The 23408-nt window shown below is 35.9% G+C and overlaps 1 protein-coding gene across 2 annotated transcripts in view; it reads right to left on the bottom strand.

Moving 5' to 3' along the window:
* Positions 1-2538: 2538 nt before the first annotated feature.
* The window catches only part of HTR2C (5-hydroxytryptamine receptor 2C), a gene marked incomplete at both ends in the record, with an annotated part of 129857 nt that continues 108987 nt past the window's right edge, over positions 2539-23408 (bottom strand). Inside the window, one exon of one of the 2 annotated variants that reach the window (XM_079728287.1) lies at positions 2539-3362. In XM_079728287.1, the coding sequence (XP_079584413.1) occupies positions 2539-3362 (824 nt within the window). The remainder of the gene's footprint in view (positions 3363-23408) is intronic. The other variant, XM_079728288.1, reaches the window with a different exon arrangement.

Raw genomic sequence — 23408 nt, 5'->3', positions numbered from 1 at the left:
ACTTACAGGAAATAATATAAGGCAGTCTGTTGCACATGTCTTAAACAGATATACATACATAATAGGACATCAAAATGATCTGTTTGACAGTAAATTCACCACGTTTACACTTATCACATGGACTTTAAAACATTTATAAAAGTTGTAGGTTTAACATTGAACTGTAAGGTTTATATCCAAATGAGTATACTTGTTTCATACCGAACTGCACAGAACTTATGAATAGCACACAATTTGAGAATAATTACTGTGTTGGGTACTATTAAGTACTACTGCTTCATGGCATAAGAATTATTAACAAATGTGCTGTAAGCTATTATCCTTCAACTTATTGCTAGTGCTTTTGAAAATCTGTGGTTTATATTTTATTTCTTTGTAAAACATGTGCTATGAGCTTGCCCCGATAGTTCAGGAAAGAAATCAGATGTTCCCAATTTTCTCTAATACTCACAATACTTCAGATCTGTTTGCGTGGTCTTTTTAAAGACTGCTGAAGGATTTGCTTCAGTCCTTCTTATATCACCTACTCTGTCTTACATTAATACAAATCGATGGATTTATGCATCATACACGGCATACATGCAGGACACCATCTGTATGTGCAGAACTCATGCTCAGTGCATGGTGTGTTTCTTCAGACATTTTCGTTTCAGTAAGAATTAGATCTCACTCAATTTCATATAACTGTTTTAACATGCAGTTCAACAGAGCCAACAGGCAGGTAGACTTTACTTTCATGTCATAATTGGGCATGCTCAAGCAATTGACCAGCATTTGGCAGTGTTGCAAATCACGTAGAGACTGTATGAGTTTCCTCAAATACGTCTGTTGGCTCTCCCACTGCCCTTGTGACAGACTGTTGGATTTATCTATGCTGTGTGTTGAGGACACACACCAGGGGTTTTAGAAATTCAGATTCTGCCTTCACCAATTTCAAGAAACTCTAAGGTGTGTAAGTAACTGTCAGGCATAAGAAATAGCATCATGAACTCTTCAGAAATTGATCCACAGTTGTGTGACATGGACACACATGGAAATACAGTTACTGGAAACCCTTGTACACTCTGCATACAGCATAGACTTAATGGTCTGTCTTTAGCAATGTTTGAAAACCTTTCACGGTTAACAAACTAGTAAAATGGTACTGAATTCTTAGAGAGCAGCAGGCCCAAGAATGAAACAATGGCCAACACTTATTGTAACACAACACTATATTTTAACAAAGATTTAAACTTCTGGTACATAATTGCAGTACAATGAAGAGCTTGCCACTTTTACAAATTAGCTGCAGCCTTGCCTGCACTAGAGAGTTTGGAAGGATCTGTAAATGAGATACATTTTGTTTAAAATCCAAATGGAAACTCTGTATTTCTGTTTTTCCCAAAGTTCAGTAAAAGCTTCTTTTTAATTACTTTTTTTCACATTCTAAGGGCCCAGTTCTGTAGTCCTTAATCAAGCAAAACTTCCAAGCTTTTGATCATCTATGCTTCCAACACAAGTTTTACTCAAAAATGGACTGCTAAATTAGGTCCTATAGATAGAGGTACCATAATTAATATACTATTTTAATAAGGCTCAAAATGCTAATTTCATTTTGTGTGTAGCACACAAATTTCCAGGATCCTGAGATCAAAACCCAATTGATGATGAATCCTGGATTGGGAAATAACTCTGAGATTTTGTTTCCCAGTTCAATCATGGAATTAGGTATTTACTAAGGACCAGAATGAAAACACTAATTCCAGTTTGCTTGTCATTATAATCAGAATTTAAACATTGTCTGTAAGAAGTGAAAAGCTATTATTGGTGTATATATCTCGTATCATCCTTCCACTTCTGTAGTCCTGGTTAACCAGCTGCTATGTTAAAATACCACTATGTCTGGTGACAGACATTGCAGTAAAATATCAACAGAACATTCTGACAATGTCAAAATTTCCCCTATGTGTGACAACAAGGCTAAGTTCTGCCTTTGACTCACTAATAGTTATGATAGATTATCAGAAGGCAGAACCTATCTTACTGTGTTTATGTGTGTAGATGAGCTGAGCAAGAATTTAAAGTGTATATTTACTGTTAACCCAGGAAAAAGATTTCACTGAATTTGTTCAATTTTGGCGTGGTTGAAATGTAACCACTGTCCTGTGCATCATTCTGGTCTCCTGCAAATGCCACCTGAGATGAAGATCAACACTTCCTTATGTGAAAAAGAAAAAGAGAGAGAGAGAGAAGAGGGAAAGAAAGAAAGCAAGAAAGAGAGGGAGGGAAGGAGGGAGGAAGGAAGGAAGGGGGAAAAAATCAACACGTTTGCATCAAACAACCAAAGTAAGTTATTCTCAATCTATTATAAACAGTAAATACAGAACCCTAAATCTCACTATTGTAAGCATGATTGTAAAGTACAGGATTGCAAAGCTATATATAAAAACAACCTTTTCAGACAGCAATATTTACATTAGGTTATGACCGACAGAAGAATTATAGAACAATTTCCTACATTTGTAGCTTTACTGTAGGAAAAAACTGCACCGCTCCTTTTTACACACTACTAATCCTTTCACTAACCACATTGGAGGGATTAACTGGTAGCTCCAAATTCTCGATTTGCATCTCTATACCGGCCTCCTGGTCATCAGCTTTCTTAATCACTGGTTCATTGGTGTGCCGGTAAATGTTAACATTAAGCTCCCTCCCAGACAAAGCAGTGGCAGCAACTCGCGGGATTTGTCTGATCGGAGGTTTTTTATCTGCCTTGTAATTGCAGCGCAAATAATTGGAGAAAGCTCTTCGGTAAACTTTGTTGAAAAGAGTGTACACCAGAGGATTAATTCCTGAACAAACATAGCCAATCCAAACAAACACATTCAGAAGTTTTTCCATTAGCTTTTGATTACAAGCCTTCCCACAAAGAACCGACAGGATATTAGTAATAAAAAACGGGCACCACATGATTAGAAACACAAAGAAAACAATGCCAAGGACTTTCGAGGCTTTCCGTTCATTGTTGATAGCTTGCATGGTGCCCCTTGGCCGTCTTTCCTTCTTCTTCCTTCGGCGTGGGTTCAAATCTTGGTTAGGGTTTGCAGAGTTCTCTTCATCAGTATTCCTCTTGTAGCACTTCAGGAAATCCAGGCTTATTCCAGGCGGTTCCTCCATGTGGCCATGCAGTAACATCAGAGCTTGTCGGCGAAGGACGTGGATCGTTAGACAGTATGTAATCACCATGATCGTCAGCGGTATGAAGAAAGCTACGAAGGACCCAATAAGAACGAAATTTGGGTCATTCAGCACGCAGGTGGTGTTGTTGATGAACACCTTGTCTTCATCCCTCAGTCCAATCACTGGGATAGGAACTGATACACCTACAGGAACAGAAAAGAAGGTAGGACATTGTTACAACATATTGAAGGGTCGCACAGATTTGTACAGTAGGACGCATTTAATTGCATTTCACTGAAGAAAATTTAGATCTATCTGTTGAAGGCTATTCACAGCATAAATGGGTAGTCACATGAAAGAGTAGCAGTATGATATCAGAAAATGACAGCTTTTTTCAAGTTAGGAATGCCTTCTCGCCAAATTTCCTGTAGAAGACGTGGAATTATCATTATTGAGATAATTATAGGTATGGTTGTGCATAAGAGTGGTTCGTGTCTTTTTTGTTTTATCTCCAATTCCTAGAACTGTCCTGGCTCATAGAAACACTCAATAAATATTTGTTGAATAAGTGAATAACTTTGCATCTATACTCAGTGACGTCAATAAATTCAACTGTTCATTTTTAAGCATCTTCCAAATGCAATAAAAATGATGTATATGCCACCTACAAGAGTAATTATAGCATATCAGGGTTGGCTGAGCTTTTAGCTGAGGACATCTTTTCCTGAGGAAAGTGGTAAAGAAGAGGAACTTCTGTGTGTGTGTCCTTTGGAGACAGGGCCTAGGAGCTCTGGAGTTACTGGAGATGGAGAGGATAGTATGGCCCCCAAACAGGAATTAGATCCGACCACAGTGTAGACATAATCTATGCAGAAACTGAAAGGACTGTCTTTTTAGCATTTTCCTGAGACTGTGCTTAAGCAGGGTCAAGAGACAGATAGAAATGCTGAGTTGGGAAAGATACAGTCCTCCCATTTCTGTGTGGAGTTTTGAACACTTTTGTTTTTTAAGAATACTGAGACGTAGTAATTTTGTAAGCACTTCCATTAATAAAGAAGCTCACAGGCAGAAAATATCAACAAGGAGGTGGGAGCAGAAGGTGATCTTATGCCTGAGCATAAGTAAGAAACCTAGAAATTTTTAGAAATCATTATGGTAGATCTTGAATAGGTCCTACATTAATAAGTAAGGATAACTTGCAAGTGAAATTCAAATTTTAATGTTAATTTATTCTCTCTTGTGTCCACAGGAACTTGAAGCCTGGGAAAATTCAGATTGCATTTTTAGGATTTTATGAGATTATTATGAGGAATCCTGAGCTGGTGGATATCTGCACTACGAACTGTGAGAGGGGATAGAAGCGCACTCTCAAAGATCATTGCTGTGCCGATGCAGGGGACATGGGTTTGTGTCCCGGTCCGGGAGGATCCCGCATGCCGCGGAGCGGCTGGGCCCGTGAGCCATGGCCACTGAGCCTGCACGTCTGGAGCCTGTGCTCCGCACAACTGGAGAGGCCACAACAGTGAGAGGCCCGCGTACCGCAAAAAAAAAAAAAAAAGATCATTGCTGGCTTTAGGGAACACACAGGGAACAGTGACAAATCTGAAACTGAAAGTCCCTATAAATTGTCTTTTTTTTTTTTTTTTTTTTTTTACCACACAGCGTGGGTGGTGGGATCTCAGTTTCCCAACCAGGGATTGAACCCAGAATCCCAACCGCTAGGCCACCAGGGAACTCCCCTACAGGTTGTCTTAAGACACTTTTTCAGGTATAGAGTGTTTGGCTGGATGATCAAGAAGGAAATAAATGGTAAATGTTTCTTTGCTAAGAGCTCGCTGAGGATATTGATTGGTAATTAATTTCTAGGAAGACATGAGGAAGAAAGAGTCTTTGGAAAGTGATCTTTAAGCCTTCTAACTCAGACCCTGAATTTCTTAAATGACCGTTTTTTTTTTGTTTGTTTGTTTTTTCTAGAGAAAGAGGCCAAGTGATGGTAAGAGAACCAGTGATAGATGTGACAAGACTTCCCGGGGTATTGGTACATACCTGCAACCCTGAACCTGGGCATGCCATTCAAGAAAGTAAAAACGGCTGTGAAAACTAGGAGACACTGCAAACAGAAAGTGTCCTCAGGTAATACAGTGCAGGATCTGGTGAAAAGACCTTTGAACTCTGGATGGGAAGAGTGGCAAGTATCAGAAGGTAATATTTACCCAGTTTGATGAACCACGCAGATTACATTTCTTAAGAGTTATAAAATGACAGGTAAGAATGTGGTCAGTTTGTACTGTTAGGATCTTTATTCCAAAAGTTATAAATATGAGGGAATATCTAGAAAGAGTGTAGATCCAGCTTGCCTGCAAAAAGTCAGTATTGGCTTATCCTTCATGAAATGTTTTAGTGAGGATTAGGCTGCAGGAAGTTTTCTGGAGTTAAGGAAGCTAATATGAGATTAAGAAAAGAGGGACGGGTTACTTAAACACAAATCATTTACAAGAGAAAAAATTAGAGAGAGAACCTAAGATTAAGAGAGACTTAAAAGACCTATCAAGCAATTATAATATGTGGACCTTCTTGGGATCTTGATGCAAATAAATTTTAAAAAATATTCATGACACAGGTGGAAATTTTGAACAATGTTTGGCCTTTTGATGATATTAAATAATTTTTGTTCATTAATTTTTAAAAGTGATGTTGATATTGTGGTTATATAGAAAAAATCTTATATTTTTAGATACAGAGACTGAAGTATTTAAGGACAAAGTATTATGATTCTGAGGTTTATTTCAAAATAATATGGGAGGGAGAAGTGGATGGAAGTATGGATGAAAGAAGGTAGTCCATAAACTGATAAATCTTGGAGCTGGGTAATGAGTACATGGGGTTTTATTATATAATTCTATCTAACTTTACAATCTTTGAAAGTGTCTATAACAAAAATTTAATATTTTAAAAATTGAAGAAATTAAAAGAAGACATAGAAGTCCTTTCTGAAACAGAGAAAGAAATGGCTGTTAGACCTCAGATCATAACAGTCTCTAGGATTTACTACCACTGCTAACTTTGGAAGTGATTACTTCTAGAGCAAAAATCTTGGCCTCCTGATTGGAAACGCTCAATATTTGCATATAAATATGGAGAAGAAGGTGATTTTCTGACAAAATGTTGGTAGAAAACTATGTTATACTTTCTCAGGATCCTATAGCAAGACCAGAGGAGGGGTATAGTGGAATGGCTCCCCTTCCAAACTGCCCCCCTCCCCTGCCCTCCAGCAATGTGGGAACCAGAGCCTGAGGCTAGAAACTTGATCTGGGGAGTTTGCATTCATTCTGGAGGAATCCTGACAAGGGTAGACATATCTACACTCAGGAAACAAGTGCTGGAGTGGAGATTCAATTCCCAAGGAAATGCTGCACAATATTTTAGGTATTTCTAGATATCTGAAGCTTCTAGGGAAGGCCTCACACTCTGATCAGAATATCAGTGAAAGTCAGCATTACTCAGAGCCCAGCTCTGAACTGGTATTAACTTGTTTCTGTTAAAAGATTTATTCACTTTCATAAAGGATTCTTGGGCCTAAAAGTAAGCCTGTTGAGAGACAACAAGAGAGGGTAGCAGAGTTATCCCAGATGAGCTAAAGGTGTTATTGGGTATGTGAGGCCAATTTTATCCCTGGCATCTATTTGTATAATTTTATGTACATTGAACAAAGAGTGATTCTAAAGCTGCCTTTTACTGAGTCTATCTTGTATGCCAGGCATTGAGCCATGCATATTAAAGATATATTATATTATATATAATATATATATATATAATATATATATATTATATATATATTATATATTATATTAAAGATATAAAATGTATTATCTCAATTTGGTTAAAACTCCTAAAATACAGATATTATTTGGTGAAGGAACTTAACCATTTTACCAAATCTATATCATCACTAGTTTATTTGTTTTTGTTTTTTTAGAAACTGTGAATGCAGTCAACAAAACAAGAAACTCAAGTTCTTTGTCAGTATTTGGAAATGAAATATAAATAATAGCAACTAAAGCAGCATTAACAGCAGTATCTATTGTACAGATTATCTTAATCAATACTTAAAAAAAATTAAAAGTATATGTCAACAGTTTTCAAAGTGTGGTTCAAGGACCCTGGGGGGCCTCTGATACTCTTTTAGAGAGTTTGCTATGTTTCCTTTTTCCAGCTATTTATCTTTAAAACTGCATTTTCTTTATAAACTTCAACCCAAATAACATAAAACAGGTTGAATGCAGATACATAAATGAGAATCCAACTATATTTCCCTAAAACTAAATATTAAAGAGATTTTAAAACTGTAAAACAATGTCAGCCTTCTCCCAATTATTTTTGGGAAATATAGTTTATTTTTATAAAAAATATTTATGTTAACATTAAATGGATTCATTACTGTTATTTAAAATGAAAAGATTCATAAATATGTTAAACATTTCTCAGTTTTAAGTTATAATAAATATCAATAGATATAATCCATACAAACAAGCTCTTTGAGGTCTTCAACTATTTCGAAAATTATAAATAGGTCCTGACATCAAAGAGTTTGAGAGGTCCTGTTCTATATTAATGGATGAAGTTACTTAAGCCCTGGAGAGTTAAATTCAGCAAATTTATAAAGTCTTTCTCAGTATTTAAAATTTTTCAGCTAGTAGAAATTCAGGTGATGTTATGTCAGGGTAAACATAAACAACATCAATAATAGCAACTAAATATTTTACATGCATCATCTCACTCATTGTTGTAAAAATTATGAAAGGTGCATGTTATTTGGTGAAGTTAACTTCAGAAAAGTTAAATTAATTTAGCAAATATAATGGAGCAGTCTTTGATATTTTTAAACCATTGATATGTCCAAGGAGAAAAAGTGAAAATGAACTCCAAAGAAGACATACAGATTGCCAACAAACACATGAAAGAATGCTCAACATCATTAATCATTAGAGAAATGCAAATCAAAACTACAATGCGATATCATCTCACACCGGTCAGAATGGCCATCATCAAAAAATCTACAAACAATAAATGCTGGAGAGGGTGTGGAGAAAAGGGAACCCTCATACACTGTTGGTGGGAATGTAAATTGATACAGCCACTATGGAGAACAGTATGGAGGTTCCTTAAAAAACTAAAAATAAAACTACCATATGACCCAGCAATCCCACTACTGGGCATATACCCTGAGAAAACCATAATTCAAAAGGAGTCATGTACCACAACGTTCATTGCAGCTCTATTTACAATAGCCAGGACATGGAAGCAACCTAAGTGTCCATTGACAGATGAATGGATAAAGAAGATGTGGCATATATATAAATGGAATATTACTCAGCTATAAAAAGAAATGAAATTGAGTTATATGTAGTGAGGTGGATGGACCTAGAGTCTGTCATACAGAGTGAACTAAGTCAGAAAGAGAAAAACAAATACCGTATGCTAACACATATATATGGAATCTAAAAAAAAAAGTTCATGAAGAACCTAGGGGCAAGATGGGAATAAAGACACAGACCTACTAGAGAATGGACTTGAGGACACTGGGAGGGGGAAGGGTAAGCTGGGACAAAGTGAGAGAGTGGTAGTGTGTATATAGACATATATACAGTACCAAAAATAAAACAGATAGCTAGTGGGAAGCAGCTGCATAGCACAGGGAGATCAGCTCGGTGCTTTGTGACCAGCTAGAAGGGTGGGATAGGAAGGGTGGGAGGGAGGGAGATGCAAGAGGGAAGAGATATGGGGATATATGTATAACTGATTCACTTTGTTATAAAGCAGAAACTAACACACCATTGTAAAGCAATTATACTCCAATAAAAACGTTAAAAAAAAAAGAAAGAAAATACCAGCTATAAATAACAACAATTGCAATAATAATAACTACTTTTTACTGAGTGCTTTTTATTTGTCACACACTGAGTCGTGTGTTTAATAATTATATAGTTTCATATATTATTTAATCCAGACAAAAAACATAAAGAGAAGGAATTATTAACTAGAATTAGTAAGTCTTTCTGAAATTAACTTCAATAAATCTATATCATCTTTAGAATTTTAGAAACAACAAAGATAAGTTATAATTCACATTCGGCTGAAAATATCAGGTACTACTTCAACCAATAAACAGTCAAATATTTTGCATGCATTATCATTTAGTTCTCAGAAAATCCTGTAAAAGTGATTATTATTCATTAAGTTTACTTAAACTCAGAGAGAAAAAAATACTTTCAATAAACTTGTGGAGTCTTAGCATTTTAGGAACACTGAATTCAGTAATAGTTATAGTTCAAGTTTTTATTGAAAATATGTGTTACTATGACTACCACGACTACTAACTATCATTTATTGAGTGCTTACTAACTTTGGTACTGTATCTGCAGTATATACTTTATACGCATTATTTTATTCTAGCCTCATAAAAACCATAAAATAACTTGGTGCAGTTATTTTACTTCAGATAAGGCAAGTAAGTTCAGAGAATGTATAAAGATGTTCGCATTATTTCTTGAAGCCTTGAATTCAAGCAACACAGATCAATTCTCTTCAATCAGATAATAATACCATATGCCGATGATTCTTAGATGTACATTTCTTTTAGATTTTAACATCTTCTAATGTGTGATGCATCTTACAATTGATAGTATCTTACAATCAGTGTTGGCCAGACAGTAGTCATTACATAGCATTACATTGTCAGTGTATGTGTGAGCCCGGTCTGATAAAGTTCTTTTGACATCTTCTGGTAAGATCAAAATTACCAGTAGCAAAATTTGCAAAATGGCTATCAGCCGCATGGTAATAGTTCACACTGTGAATGAAAAATTATGTCATAACAGGCAAAAATAGGGAGTGTTCTGAACAAGGCATCCTCAACAGCATCAAATGTCACAGAAGGGTCTAGAATTTGAAACATTTCCTCTGTCTTTGAAAATGAGGAGGTCACTCGTGATTATAGAGAGAACAATTATAGTGGAGTAGTGAAGACAGGAAACAGATTGCCAAGGGATGAATAATGGTAATTAGACAGAGGAAAGAGAGATTATAAAATACATTTCCTGGAGCAGATTGACCAACATCAAAATGAAAACATAGATTAAGGGAATTTTTTACTGAACTGCAGGGCTATCTCCTAGGTATCTATTTTCATGAGTTTTTCATGGAGAGGAATTTTTTCAAGGACACCTAGGAGGATGACACAATGTCAGGCTGATGGGAGTGGTCCCTTGCCTCACGGAGTAATAAGTGAGTCCCTTGACAATGGGAATTGACAGCAGAAAATGAAGGAACTATTTTCAGAGAAGAACATAGAAGACAAACACAAGCAGTGCTGCCTTAGTTCTCAGGTGACAAAGTGTGACTGAGAGTTGGAGAAACATTTTGCATACTTTGGCAGATAAATCAGTATTGTGATGATGCAGTGGGAATTTTAAGGAAGTCAGAATCAGATTGAGAATCAACTTTGAACTTAAGGAGTTTTTAGCTTTGGGAAGAGTAGGAACCTAGGCATGCATGAATGAAGGATATCTAGTAAGGAAAAGGCCTTAAATGACTTTGAGGAAAGTGGAACTAAAGAAGTTTCTTCGTAAGCAGGAAAGCATGAGAAGACAGTTCATGAGGTGACAAAAGGAATGCCCAGAGTTTGTAAGATAAACTTGAGTAAGAGCTTCTGGACAGCTGGGTGTTAAAAAGAAATAGCAAGCACCAAACGGAGTCATCTGCCTTCATGACGGCAAACCAAGGCTTAATAGCAGTCTCAACTTCTCCCAATAATGTGACTTTTAAGCAATCTGAAATTTCCTGGTCAGCACTAATGAGGTAATCTGCATAATGACCCCTTCCATTACCTTTTCCCTCAAAAGAAGATGACCTAACCTGAAATAATTATTTTCTTTTGCTAATAACTTCCTTGCCCCATTCTCCTTCTGCCTGTAAAAACCTTCCATTTTGTCCAGTCCCTTGAAGTGCTTATCTATTCACTAGAAGGGATGCTACCCAATTCATGAATCATTGAATAAAGCCAATTAGATCTTCCAATTTACTCAGTTGAATTTTATTTTTTAACAGTGAGGGAGGTCCTAGGGAGGTCCAACTATAATATGACTGAGTGCATGAGGAAGTGAAATTTGAGGTAACATCGAAATATGGCAACATTACTACTGATGAGCAGCAGAATATGCCACCCCAAAATATGCGTCTTTGGCGTAAGGATTATTTTGGGTTGATTATTTTGAGAAATGACAGACACAAGAGAAGGTCTGAAAACAGCCTAAGAGAAATTTGCATTTACAAAGGAAATCTCCATTCGTAAACATTTCCTCTCTGTACCTGGAAGAGAAGGATGACTAAATCATAAGAGAATCTTATCAATGGAGAAGAAGCCCACTTAATTCTGCATAACAAACCTAACCCTTGTTTACCTAGCTTTTCCTGGTCACCTCTTATAACTGGTTTCCCCCACCCCACATCTTTATTTGTCTTTAGCTGAAGATGGTATTTAAGGTGATGGCTTACACCATTTGGGGAAGTTAGACTTAGTTTTTCTGGGTATCTCCCATGTATACATAACATATACATGTTAATAAACTTGTTTGTTTTCTCTTTTTAAACTGTGTTTTATTATAGGAGTCTAAGCCAAAAACTCAGAAGCGTAGAGGGAAAATTATTTTTCCTCCCCTACATTGCTCATAAGCTAATGAAGATTGAGGAAACTAAGATTATATTTAAGGTGCAATAATATGCTTACACATTAAAGGTGAAAGCCAATAGAGTGGAAGAGCTTAAAGACATAGAAAAGAAAGGTTAAGATGATAGATAAAGGTCCCTGAGGAGGCAAAGTTGGAAACAGTTGGAAAAATTACACTAGGACTAAAGACTGGTTGTTCCTTTCTATTAGAAGACATAGTATGAATGGATGGTAGAAATTATTGAGCCCTATACAAAAAGGTAGAAGAGAGATGAGAAGAAAGTGTTAAATGGGAAAAGAACAGAGTTGTTAACTGGATGCACAAAGTGATTTAAATGTGTATCTGTTGATTCCACAAAGCAGTGAGAAATAAGGAGAGTAAATGCAGATAGGTGAGTGTGGATAGTCAGCTTTCTTAAAGATAAAATCAGACAGTTGAACACCCTTACATGTTATTGGAAAAATATTCAGGAGAGGGAGTTTGAAGATGTGGAGAAAAAGACATTGAGTAATGGAGCCAGACCCTGAGAACTTGAGAAAAAATAGACTCATGGGTTCCAGGAAGAAAGTCAAGACTTGGGTAGAGGGTGGCCTCAATTCTCTTGTAACAGGTTAAAAAAAAATTATTATACAAGGGAAAGAAGAGAGTCTAAATTAAGGGAAGAGTAGAGGGGATTGGGAGAATAGACAGATTTTTTGAGCTATTTAGAAGTTCCATTGATAGGATCTGATGATTGATAGGATGTGGCATGTGAAGGAGAGGCAAGAGTTAATAAGTAAATGAAAATTTCTGTTTTGTGTCATTAGGTAGATGGGAATGCCATTAAGCACAAGAACATAGATGAAGGAGCAGGATTTTGGCAGTGAAAGTAATGGACTCACTTTGGATTGTGTAAAGTTGGAGATGTTTGTGAGTATCAATATCGAATTCTCTGTGAATATAGTTGTTTAAAACTCAGGAGACAGGTGTGAGTTGGGAACAGGATCTTTCTTATAAAGGGAAACTTCAAGGTCATGATCTTTTAGGGAGACCTTTGGTGAAAAGAAGTCATACAAAAATCTAGGGAAAGGGTTCCAAACCTTTTTGTACCTAAGGATCTCTTCTTAGAATAATGTTTTGAATATATAAAATAACATACAGGAGATTGCAAAAGAAATAAATTATTCTGACATTCTGCTATCAAAATATTAAAGATAAAATTTAGAAACAGTAGTATATGCAGGTTTTAATTAGCACATTAAATAACAAAATCTAGTAATGGGCCTAACAGCTCCTGAAATTTGAAATAGTGATGAGCATCTATCATATGGCAAGATATCTGCCACAACTGAATATGATTTTCAAGTATTTGTAATGCCTATTGGTGATACTGTTACAGATATTGCAAATTACTATTTTGGTTTATTGCTTACACTTGTAATTGAAGTAAATCCCAAATTTCAGTTATAAGTTAGTTAAAATAAAGATGCAGGGAGGGAGTGGCCAAGATGGTGAAGTAGAAAGACCCTGAGTTCACCTCATAGGAACATCAAAATTACAACTATTTACAGAACAACCATCAATGAGGACAACCTGAAGACTGGTAGTAAAGATCTTTTACAACTAAAGATATAAAGAAGGAACCAAAATGAGAAAGGTTGGAGGGGTAGAGACACAATATAGCCAAGACCCATCCCCCTGGGTAGGTAACCCACAAATGAGAGGATATTACAATTGCAAGGGTTCTTCCCAAGGAATGAGTGGTCCAAGCCCCATGTTGGGCTCCTTGCCCAGGGACCTTGCACCAGGAAGACAAGCCCCCAGAATGTTTGGCTTTGAAGGCCAGTGGGGCTTACTTTTGGGGAAGTTGAGGACTGTAGGAAGAAGAGACTCCACTCTTGGCACACACAAAGCCTCACAAGCTCTGAGACCCAGGACAGAAGCAGTAATTTGAAAGGAGCCTGGGTCATAACCACTTGCTATCTTAGCCTCCTGGAGAGTCAGGAGAAAACTGGGATCCACCCTAGGGACATACATGCTAGCAGTAGCCATTTTGGGGAGCTCATTCTACCATGAGGACACTGGTGCTGGCAAGTGCCAATTCTAGCACCAGAGGGCACAGGACCCGACCCTGCCCACCAGCAGGCCAGCATTAGCCTCAGGAACCATTGGACTGTGCCACCAGACATGATGGGACACAGCCCTGCCCACCAGCAGCCAACAATCTTCACACTAGGCAGAGTCCAGCAACCAATCAGACTGGGGGCCAGCCTTACCTACAAGCATGCCTATAGTAGTCAGCCCACCACAAAAGAAGGGCCCATGCAGCTCACATAGATGACACCACTAGAGCATGTAGCTCTGGTGACCAGAGGGGAGTGCACTGCTGAAAGGCATAGGAAGTCTCCTGCATAAGGCCACTTCTCCAAGGTCAGGAAATGTAACCCACCTACCAGAAACATAGAAATAAAAACAGCAAATTAGGTAAAATGAGGCAGCAGAGAAATATGTGCCTAAAGGAGGAACAAGCTAAAGCCTCAGAAGAACTAAATGGAGATAAACAATCTATCTGATAAAGAGTTCAAGGTAATGATCATGAAGGTGCTCAAATAACTCAGGAGAAGGATGGATAAACACAGTGAGACGTTAGAAGTTTTTAAACAAAGAGTTAGAAAATGTAAATAAAAACCAAGCAAAGCTGAAGAATACAATAACTGAAATAAAAAATAAACCAGAAGGAATCAACAGTAGATTAGATGATACAAAGGAAGAGATCAGGGAACCGGAAAGCAGAGCAGTGGAAATCACTGAGGCTGAACAGAAAAAATTTTTTTTTAAAATATCAGGACAGTTTAAGAGACCTCTGGGACAACATCAAGTCCATTAACACTTGCATTGTAGGGATCCCAGAAAGAGAAGAGAGAGAAAAATGTGCAGGGAACTTATTTGAAGTCATAATAGCTGAAAACTTCTTTAACCTGGGAAAGGAAACAGCCATCCAGGTCCAGGAATCATAGAGAGTCTCAAACAGGATAAACTCAAAGAGGAACAGGCCAAGACACATTGTAACTAAAATGGCAAAAATTAAAGATAAAAAGAGAATCTTAAAAGCAGCAAGTTATGTACAAGGGAACTCCCATGAGGCTATCAGTTGACTTTTCAGCAGAAACTCTGCAGGTCAGAAAGAGTGGCATGATATATTAAAAGTGATGAAAGAAAAAAACCTACTACCAAGAATACTCTACCTAACAGGGCTGTCATTCAGAATTAAAGGAGAGATCAAGAATTTTGCAGATGTGCAAAAGCTAAAAGAATTCAGAACCATGAAATCAGTTTCAGAAAAAATATTAAAGGTACTACTCTAATTGGAAAAGAAAGACCACAACTCCACAACCAGAAAAATGAAAATTACAAAAGGAGAAAATCCCATTGCTAAAGACAAATATATAGTAAAGGTAGTAGATCAATCACTTATGAAATTAGTAAGAAGCTTAAAAGACAAAAGTAGTAAAATCATCTATATCCACAGTAAGTAGTTAAGGGATACACAAAACAAAAAAGTTGTAAAATATGATGTCCAAAACATTAAAAGTGAGGAAGGGCATAAAAATTCAGGTTTGTTAAAATGCATTTGAACTTAAGAGATAGAAACTTAAAATAATCATATATTTATATAGATATATATAAAGCTCACTGTAACCACAAACAAAATCTATAATAGAAATACACACAAAAAGAGAAAGAAGACCAAACATAACACTAAAGATAGTTATCAAAACATAAGGGAAGAGAACAAAAGAAGTATAAATGAAAAAAATAGAACTACAAAATAACCCCAAAACAATGAACAAAATGGCAATAAGTACATACCTATCAATAATTACTTAAATGTAAATGAATTAATGTTCCAATCAAAAGACATAGAGTGGCTGAACAGATCCAAAAACAAGCCCCATAACTATGCTGCCTACAAGAGACTCACTTGAGATCGAAAGACAAGAGAATGAAACTGAGGGGATGGAAGAAGTTATTCCATGCAAATAGAAATGAAAAGAAAGCCAGCACAGAAATACTTATACCGCAAAAAATAAACTTTAAAAGAAAAACTGTTACAAGAGACAAAGAAGGACATTACATAAGGATCAAGGGATCAATCCAAAAGAAGATATAACAACTGTAAATATATATGCACCCAACATAGGAGCACCTAAATGTGTAAAGTGAATATTAGCAGATAAAAGGAGGAATTGACAGGAACACAATAATAGTAGGGGATTTTAACACTCCACTTACATCAATGGACAGATCATCCAGACCAAAAATCAGTAAGGAAACACTGGCCTTAAATGATACATTATACTGGATGGACCTAATAGATTTATATAGAACATTCCACCCAAAGCAGCAGAATACACATTCTTTTCAAGTTCACATGGAACATTCTCCAGAGTAGATCCCATGCTAAGCTACAAAACAAATCTTAGTAAATTGAAGAAGATTGAAATCATATTAAACATCACATTGCAACACTATGAGATCAGAAATCAACTGCAAGATAAAAACTGCAAAAATCATAAACACATGGAGGCTAAACAATATGCTGCTAAATAACCAATAGGTCTCTGAAGAAATCAGAGAGGAGATCAAAAAATACCTGGAGACAAATGAAAATGAAAGCACGATGATCCAAAATCTATGTGATGCAGCAAAAGCAGTTCTAGAAGGGAAGTTTACAGTGATACAAGCCTGCCTCAGGAAACCAGAAAATCTCAAATATACAACCAAACCTTACACTAAATGAACTAGAAATAGAACAAAACCCCAAGTTAGTAGAAGGAAAGAAATCATAAATATCAGAGTAGAAATAAATAAAATAGAGACAAAAAAAGAAAAGATCAATAAAACTAAGAGCTTGTTCTTTAAAAAGATAAACAAAATTGATGAACCTTTAACCAGACTCATGAAGAAAAAAATGAGAGAGGGTTCAAAACTATAAATTCAGAAATGAAAAATGGGAAGTTAAGTCAACATCACAGAACTACAAAGGATCATAAAATATTACTATGAACAAGTCTATACCAATAAAATGGACAACTTAGAAGAAATGGACAAATTCCTAGAAACGTATCTCCCAAGACTGAATCAGGAAGAAATAGAAAATATGAACAGACCAATTTTGAGTAATAAAATTGAATCAGTAATAAAACAAAATTCCAGGAACAGATGGTGACAAAGGGGAATTCTACCAAATATTTAGAAAAGAGTTAATGTCTATCCTTCTCAGACTATTCCAAAAACTTGAAGAGGAAGGAATATTTCCAAATTCATTCCAAAAGGCCAGCATCGTCCTGCTGCCAAAACCAGAAAAGATATCACAAAAAAAGAAAATTACAGACCAATAGCACTAATGAACATAGATACAAAAACATCCTTAACAAAATATTAGCAAGCTGAATTCAACAATACATTAAAAGAATAATAGACCATGCTGAAATGGGGTTTATCCCAGGGATGCAAGGATGGTTCAATATTCAAACATCAATCATGTCATACACCATATTAACAAATTGAAGAATAAAAATATGATCCTCTCAATAGATACAGAAAAAGCTTTTGACAAAATTCAACATTGATTTTTGATAAAAACTCTCCAGAAAGTGAGTATAGAGCGAACATAAGTCAACATAAAAGGCCATATATGACAAGCCCACAGCTAACAACATACTCAGTGGTTAAAAGCTGAAAGCATTTCCTCTAAGATTAGAAACAAAGAGAATGATGCCCCACTCTCACCACTTTTATTCAGCATAGTATTGGAATTCCTAGCCACAGCAATCAGGCAAGAAAAATAAATAAAAGGAATCCAAATCGGAATGGAAAAGGTAAAACTGTCACTGTTTGCAGATGACATGATAATATATATAGATGCATAAAGATTTCTACAAAAACTACTAGAACTCATCAACGAATTTGGTAAAGTTGTGGGATACAAAATTAATATGCAGAAATCTGTTGCATTTCTATACACTAACAGCAAAGTATCAGAAAGAGAAATTAAGGAAACAATTATATTTATAATAGCATCAAAAAGAATAAAATACCTAACATTAAGTCTAACTAAGGAAATAGAAGACCTGTATTGGAAAACTATAAGACACTGTTGAAAAAAATTAAAGATGAAACAAACAGATGGAAAGATATACTGTGTTCATGAACTGGAAGAATTAATATTGTTAAAACGACCATACTACCCAAGGCAATCTACAGATTCAGTGCAATCCCTATCAAAATACCAAAAGGCATTTCCCACAGAACTAGAACAAAAAATTTCCCAATTTGTATGGAAACACAAAAGACTCTGAATAACCAAAACTATCTTGAGAAAAAAGAACAAAGCTGGTGGTATCATGCTCCCTGATTTCTAACTACACTACAAATCTACAGTAATCAAAACAGTATGATACTGGCTCAAAAAACACACTTAGGTCAACGGAAGAGAATAGAGAACCTAGGAATGAATTCACAGTTATATGGTCAATTTATCTATGATAGAGGAGGCAAGAATATACAATGGAGAAAAGACAGCCTCTTCAATAAATGGTGTCAGTAAAACTGGACAGCTACATGTAGAAGAATCAAAATGGACTACTTTCACACCTCATATGAAAATAAACTCAAAATGGATTGAAGACTTAAATGTAAGACCTGAAATCATAAAACTCCTAGAAGAAAATGTAGGCAGTGTGCTCCTTAACATCGGTCTTAGCAATATTATTTTTGAATAAGTCTCCTCAGGCAAGGCCAACAAGGCAAAAATAAACAAATGGAACTACATCAAACTAAAAAGCTTTTGCAGAACAAAGGAAATTATCAACAAAGTGAAAAGGCCTCCTACTGAATGGGAGAAGATAAATGATGTAACTAATAAGGGGTTATCTGCAAAATATACAAAGAACTCACACAGCTCACATAAAAAGTAAATAGCCATTAAAATAATTGGCATAGGACTTGAGTAGACATTTTTCCAAAGAAGATATACAGATGGCCAACAGGCACATGAAAAGATCCTCAATATCACTAATCACTGGGGAAAAGGAAACCAAAACCACAATGAGCTATCACCTCACACCTGTCAGAATGGCTATTATCAAAATGACAACAAATAATCATTGTTGGTGAGGATGTGAAGAAAAAGGAACAGTTGTGTACTGTTGGTGGGAATGTAAATTGGTGCAGCCACTATGGAAAACAGTATGGAGATTTCTCAAGAAATTTAAAAATAGAACTACTGTACAATCCAACAATTCTACCCCTGGGTATTTATTCAAAGAAAACAAAAACACTAATTTGAAAAGATATATGCCCTCCTGGTTCATGGCACTGTTATTTATAATAGCCAAGATATGGAAACAACCCAACTGCCCATCAATAAATGAAAGGATAAAGAAGATGTGGTATATATATATATATATATATATATATATATATATATATATATATAGTGTGTGTGTATATATATATATATATACACACACACAATGGAACATTACTCAGCCATAAAAAAGAATGAAATCTTGTCATTTATGACAACATGGATGGACATAGAGGGTATTTTGCTAAGTGAAATGTCAAAGACAAAATACTGTATGATTTCACTTATATGTGGAATCTAAAAAACAAAATGAACAAACATAGCAAAACAGAAACAGAGTCATAGATACAGAGATCAAACAGGTTGTTTCTGGAGGGGAGGGGGGTAGGGAAGGAGAGGATTGGTGAGGGAGATTAAGAGGTACAAACTTCCAGTTACAAAATAAATGAGTCATGAGTATAAAATGTACAGTGTGGTGTATATAGTCAATAATTAAGTAATATCTTTGTATGGTGACATACTGTAACTAGATTTCTCAGGGTGACCAATTTGAAATGTATAGAAATATTGAATCACTATGTTGTGTACCAGGAACCAACATAGTGTTGTAGGTCAATTACACTTCAAAAACAAATAAACAAGCTCATAGCAAAAGAGATCAGATTTGTGGTTACCAGAGGTGGGAGGTGGGAGGAGGGGGAATTGGATGAAGACAGTCAAAAGGTACAAACTTCTACTTATAAGACAAATAAGTACTAGGGGCACAATGTACAGCATGATAAATATAATTAACTCTGCTGTATGTTATATATGAAAGTTATTAAGAGGGAAGGGGTTCTCATCTCAAGGAAAAAACTTTTATTTTTTAAATTTTGTATCTATATGAGATGATGGATAGCCAGTAAACTTATTTTGGTAATCTTTTCATGGTAATCTTTTCTTTTCATGGTGCATGTAAGTCAAACCATTATGCTGTATACCTTAGATTTATACAGTGCTGTATGTCAATTATATCTCAATAAAACTAGAAGAAAAAATGCAAATTTTTTTCACCATCAAAACATACAAACTCAGGCTTCCCTGGTGGCGCAGTGGTTGAGATGCAGGGGACATGGGTTCGTGCCCTGGTCCGGGAAGATCCCACATGCCGCGGAGCGGCTAGGCCCATGAGCCATGGCCGCTGAGCCTGTGCGTCTGGAGCCTGTGCTCCACAATGGGAGAGGCCACAACAGTGAGAGACCCGCATACCGCAAAACAAACAAACAAACAAAGAAAACCCATACAAACTCCCAGCTATAGTCATGATGCAGTAGTTGGTATCTGAGTCAGATTTAACTTTCTGCCACAAAAAACTATAAGAACTCGTAAGTAAATACTGTCATTTTCTAATAATGGTGGAATAGTTTATAGAAGACTAGGTCTCCTGCTGACAACAATCAAAAGCTTGAACAAAATTTAAAACACCCAACATGCAGAGATACTTGAGAGTGAACAAAAAGCAGGTAGAAACTACAGGGGGCTGTGCAATCAGAAATAGGACAAGCTACAGGCAGGAGGGGGTTTAAAATTTCTATACAAACTTCCCTCACATTCTTGTTTGACACCTGAGTCCTTTATTTGTGACTCTCCAAGGAACTCATGGAGCAAGCAACATTTGAGAGGTTGAAAATATTTAATAGAGATCTCAACAGTTTTCTACTGAAAAGGAAACAGAGTTGGGAGTTTGCATCACACCAGGTTAGGAAAGCTTAGTAAACACCCTGGCCTTTTCATCTATACTCAGAAGGAACATGCCTTAGGAAAAAAGCCAATTTCTTGAGAATAAAGGATTTGACCTAGGAATAAAAGCAAACCTGGAACCCACCATAAAAAAGCAAAAACAAGGCCTCCATAAGAGTATGTGTATAAAATGACTAAATATACAAAGAAACAGAAAAATGTGATGCATAATAAAGAAAGAAAATAGCAATAGAAATAGATCCACACATGACCCAGATCTTGAAATTAACAGACAAGAGCTTTAACTATGATAAATATATTAAATCATCTACTAGAAAATGTAAACACATGCTTGTAGAGGTGGGAATTTCAGGATAGATGTGGAAACTAAAGAAAAGAGGAAAGCCTCTAAAACTGAAAAAATTCATTATTTAAAATTAAGAAAAATCATTGGATGGGATCAATAGAAGTAATGATCAATGAACTTGAAGAAGGTCAATACATATCACTCAAATTTAAGCAAAATGATGAAACAAACTTTTTAAAATTGGAGTTATTTTTTTCAGCCATGACATAGAGTCCTTGGCATCAGACTTGCCATCCTTCCAAACACAAAGATAAAACTGGACAGAATATATGATACAACTCTTTTCAGGCATTTGGCAGTATTTGGTATAGAATTTTGCTTTTTAAGATAAGGGAAATACATGAAATAAGTCCTTTATTCACTCTACCCCTCTCTAACTGGAGACAATTTCTTGACTGTGACACAGGGAAATGGAGCCCAAAAAGGGATGGGCTCTCTTGCTGAAATAAGCAGGCAGAGATCAGAGTTCAGGGCTGCCAAAGCACCTGGGACTTCCTAGGAAAGATATAAGAGAAGAGGGAACCATGCAGAGGAGGAGACCCAGAAGTATTTGTGAGCATACCCTCTAGGAATTTGATTGAGGGCTAGGGTGCACATCTGCAGATGAGACTCCATAAGGCCTAGCAGACAGTGGTAGCTATGGGGACAAGGGCATAACAAATATATAGAAGTTACACAGTCCTAGAAGTTAGAGTCTGACCCAGCCAGAAGGGAGACACCACATTAACACATAACTAACATCTTGAGGATTCAGCTGAAACTAAGGAACAGCCATGCCTAGCAGTAAGGATCATGGCCTTAAAAGATGCACCATAATAAAGTCTAAAACTGAACCTCAGTAGGATCAAGAAGAACAGACAATAAATTAATAGCATGCCACCCCCAAATTGAACACTCTTTAAAAGAAACAACACATTCCAGACTCTTTGCAATGTATCCTTTACAGTGCTCTGTATAAAATTACAAAAATATAGATAGGCTAAGAAATAAGAAATTAAGATATTAATTACCCAAAAAGCAGTCAATGAAAAAAGACTCCCTGTACCATTTAATATTGGAATGATCAGATAAGGAATTTATAGCAACTATTATTAAGATGTTCAAGGACTTAAAGGCAAATGTGGTCCTAATGGGTTAAGGGATGCTAACTCTCAGCAGAGAAATGTAAATTGTAAAATGAATAGGATGGAAGTTTTGGAATTACAAGGTTAAATATTTGAATGAAAAATAAACTGCATAAGTTTAATAGACAAGTGGAGCTGGCAGAAGAAAGGAACCATGAACTTAAAGATATTTATACAAATTAATCAGAAGAACAAAAAGAAAAAAAATTTAAAAATAGAGTTTCAGTGACCTGTGGGACAATATAAAGCACTCTGACACACACATAAACTGGAGTCTAAGAAGAGGATAAATAATGGGGCAGGCAAATATTTGAAGAAATAGTGGTAAAAACTTCTCAAATTTGGTGAAAAGCATTAATCTATAGATCTATGAATCTCAACAAATCTCTAGTAGAATAAACCCAAAGGAAACAAAACATAAGAATATTATAATCAAAGTACTTGTAACCAATATAAATAAGAAATCTAAAAGGTAGCCAGAGAAAAATGACACATTTTATAGAGAAGATTAATATAGAAATATACAAGGACTTTCACATCAGATTCCATAGAGAATGGAAGATAATAAAACTTTCTTTTAAAGTATTTTTAAAGAATACATATAAACGATACAAACTCACAGCTGTTAAACCAGAATTTTATGTTCAGTGAACAGATCCTTCAAAAATAAGGGTAAAATTAAGGCATTTTTCAGATAAACTAAAGCTGGAAGAATTTGTTGCTAATAGATCTTCATTAAAAGAAATGCTAAAGGAAGATCTTTAGAGGTTGATGGAAATGATACCAGGTGGACGTTCAGATCTACAAAAGGAAAGAGGAGCATGTGAAATGGTAAATACATAAGTAAATGTGAAAGACTAACTTTTGTTTTATCCTAATTTCTTAGAATGTATAAATGAGGTTTTGAAGCAAAAATAATTTAAATTTAAGGTTATGTCAGTAATATATGTAGAAGTAGCATA

The sequence above is a fragment of the Hyperoodon ampullatus genome, assembly GCF_949752795.1.
Source record: "Hyperoodon ampullatus genome assembly, chromosome: X".
NCBI lineage: Eukaryota > Metazoa > Chordata > Mammalia > Artiodactyla > Ziphiidae > Hyperoodon > Hyperoodon ampullatus.
This window is presented reverse-complemented; position numbering and strand designations above follow the sequence as displayed.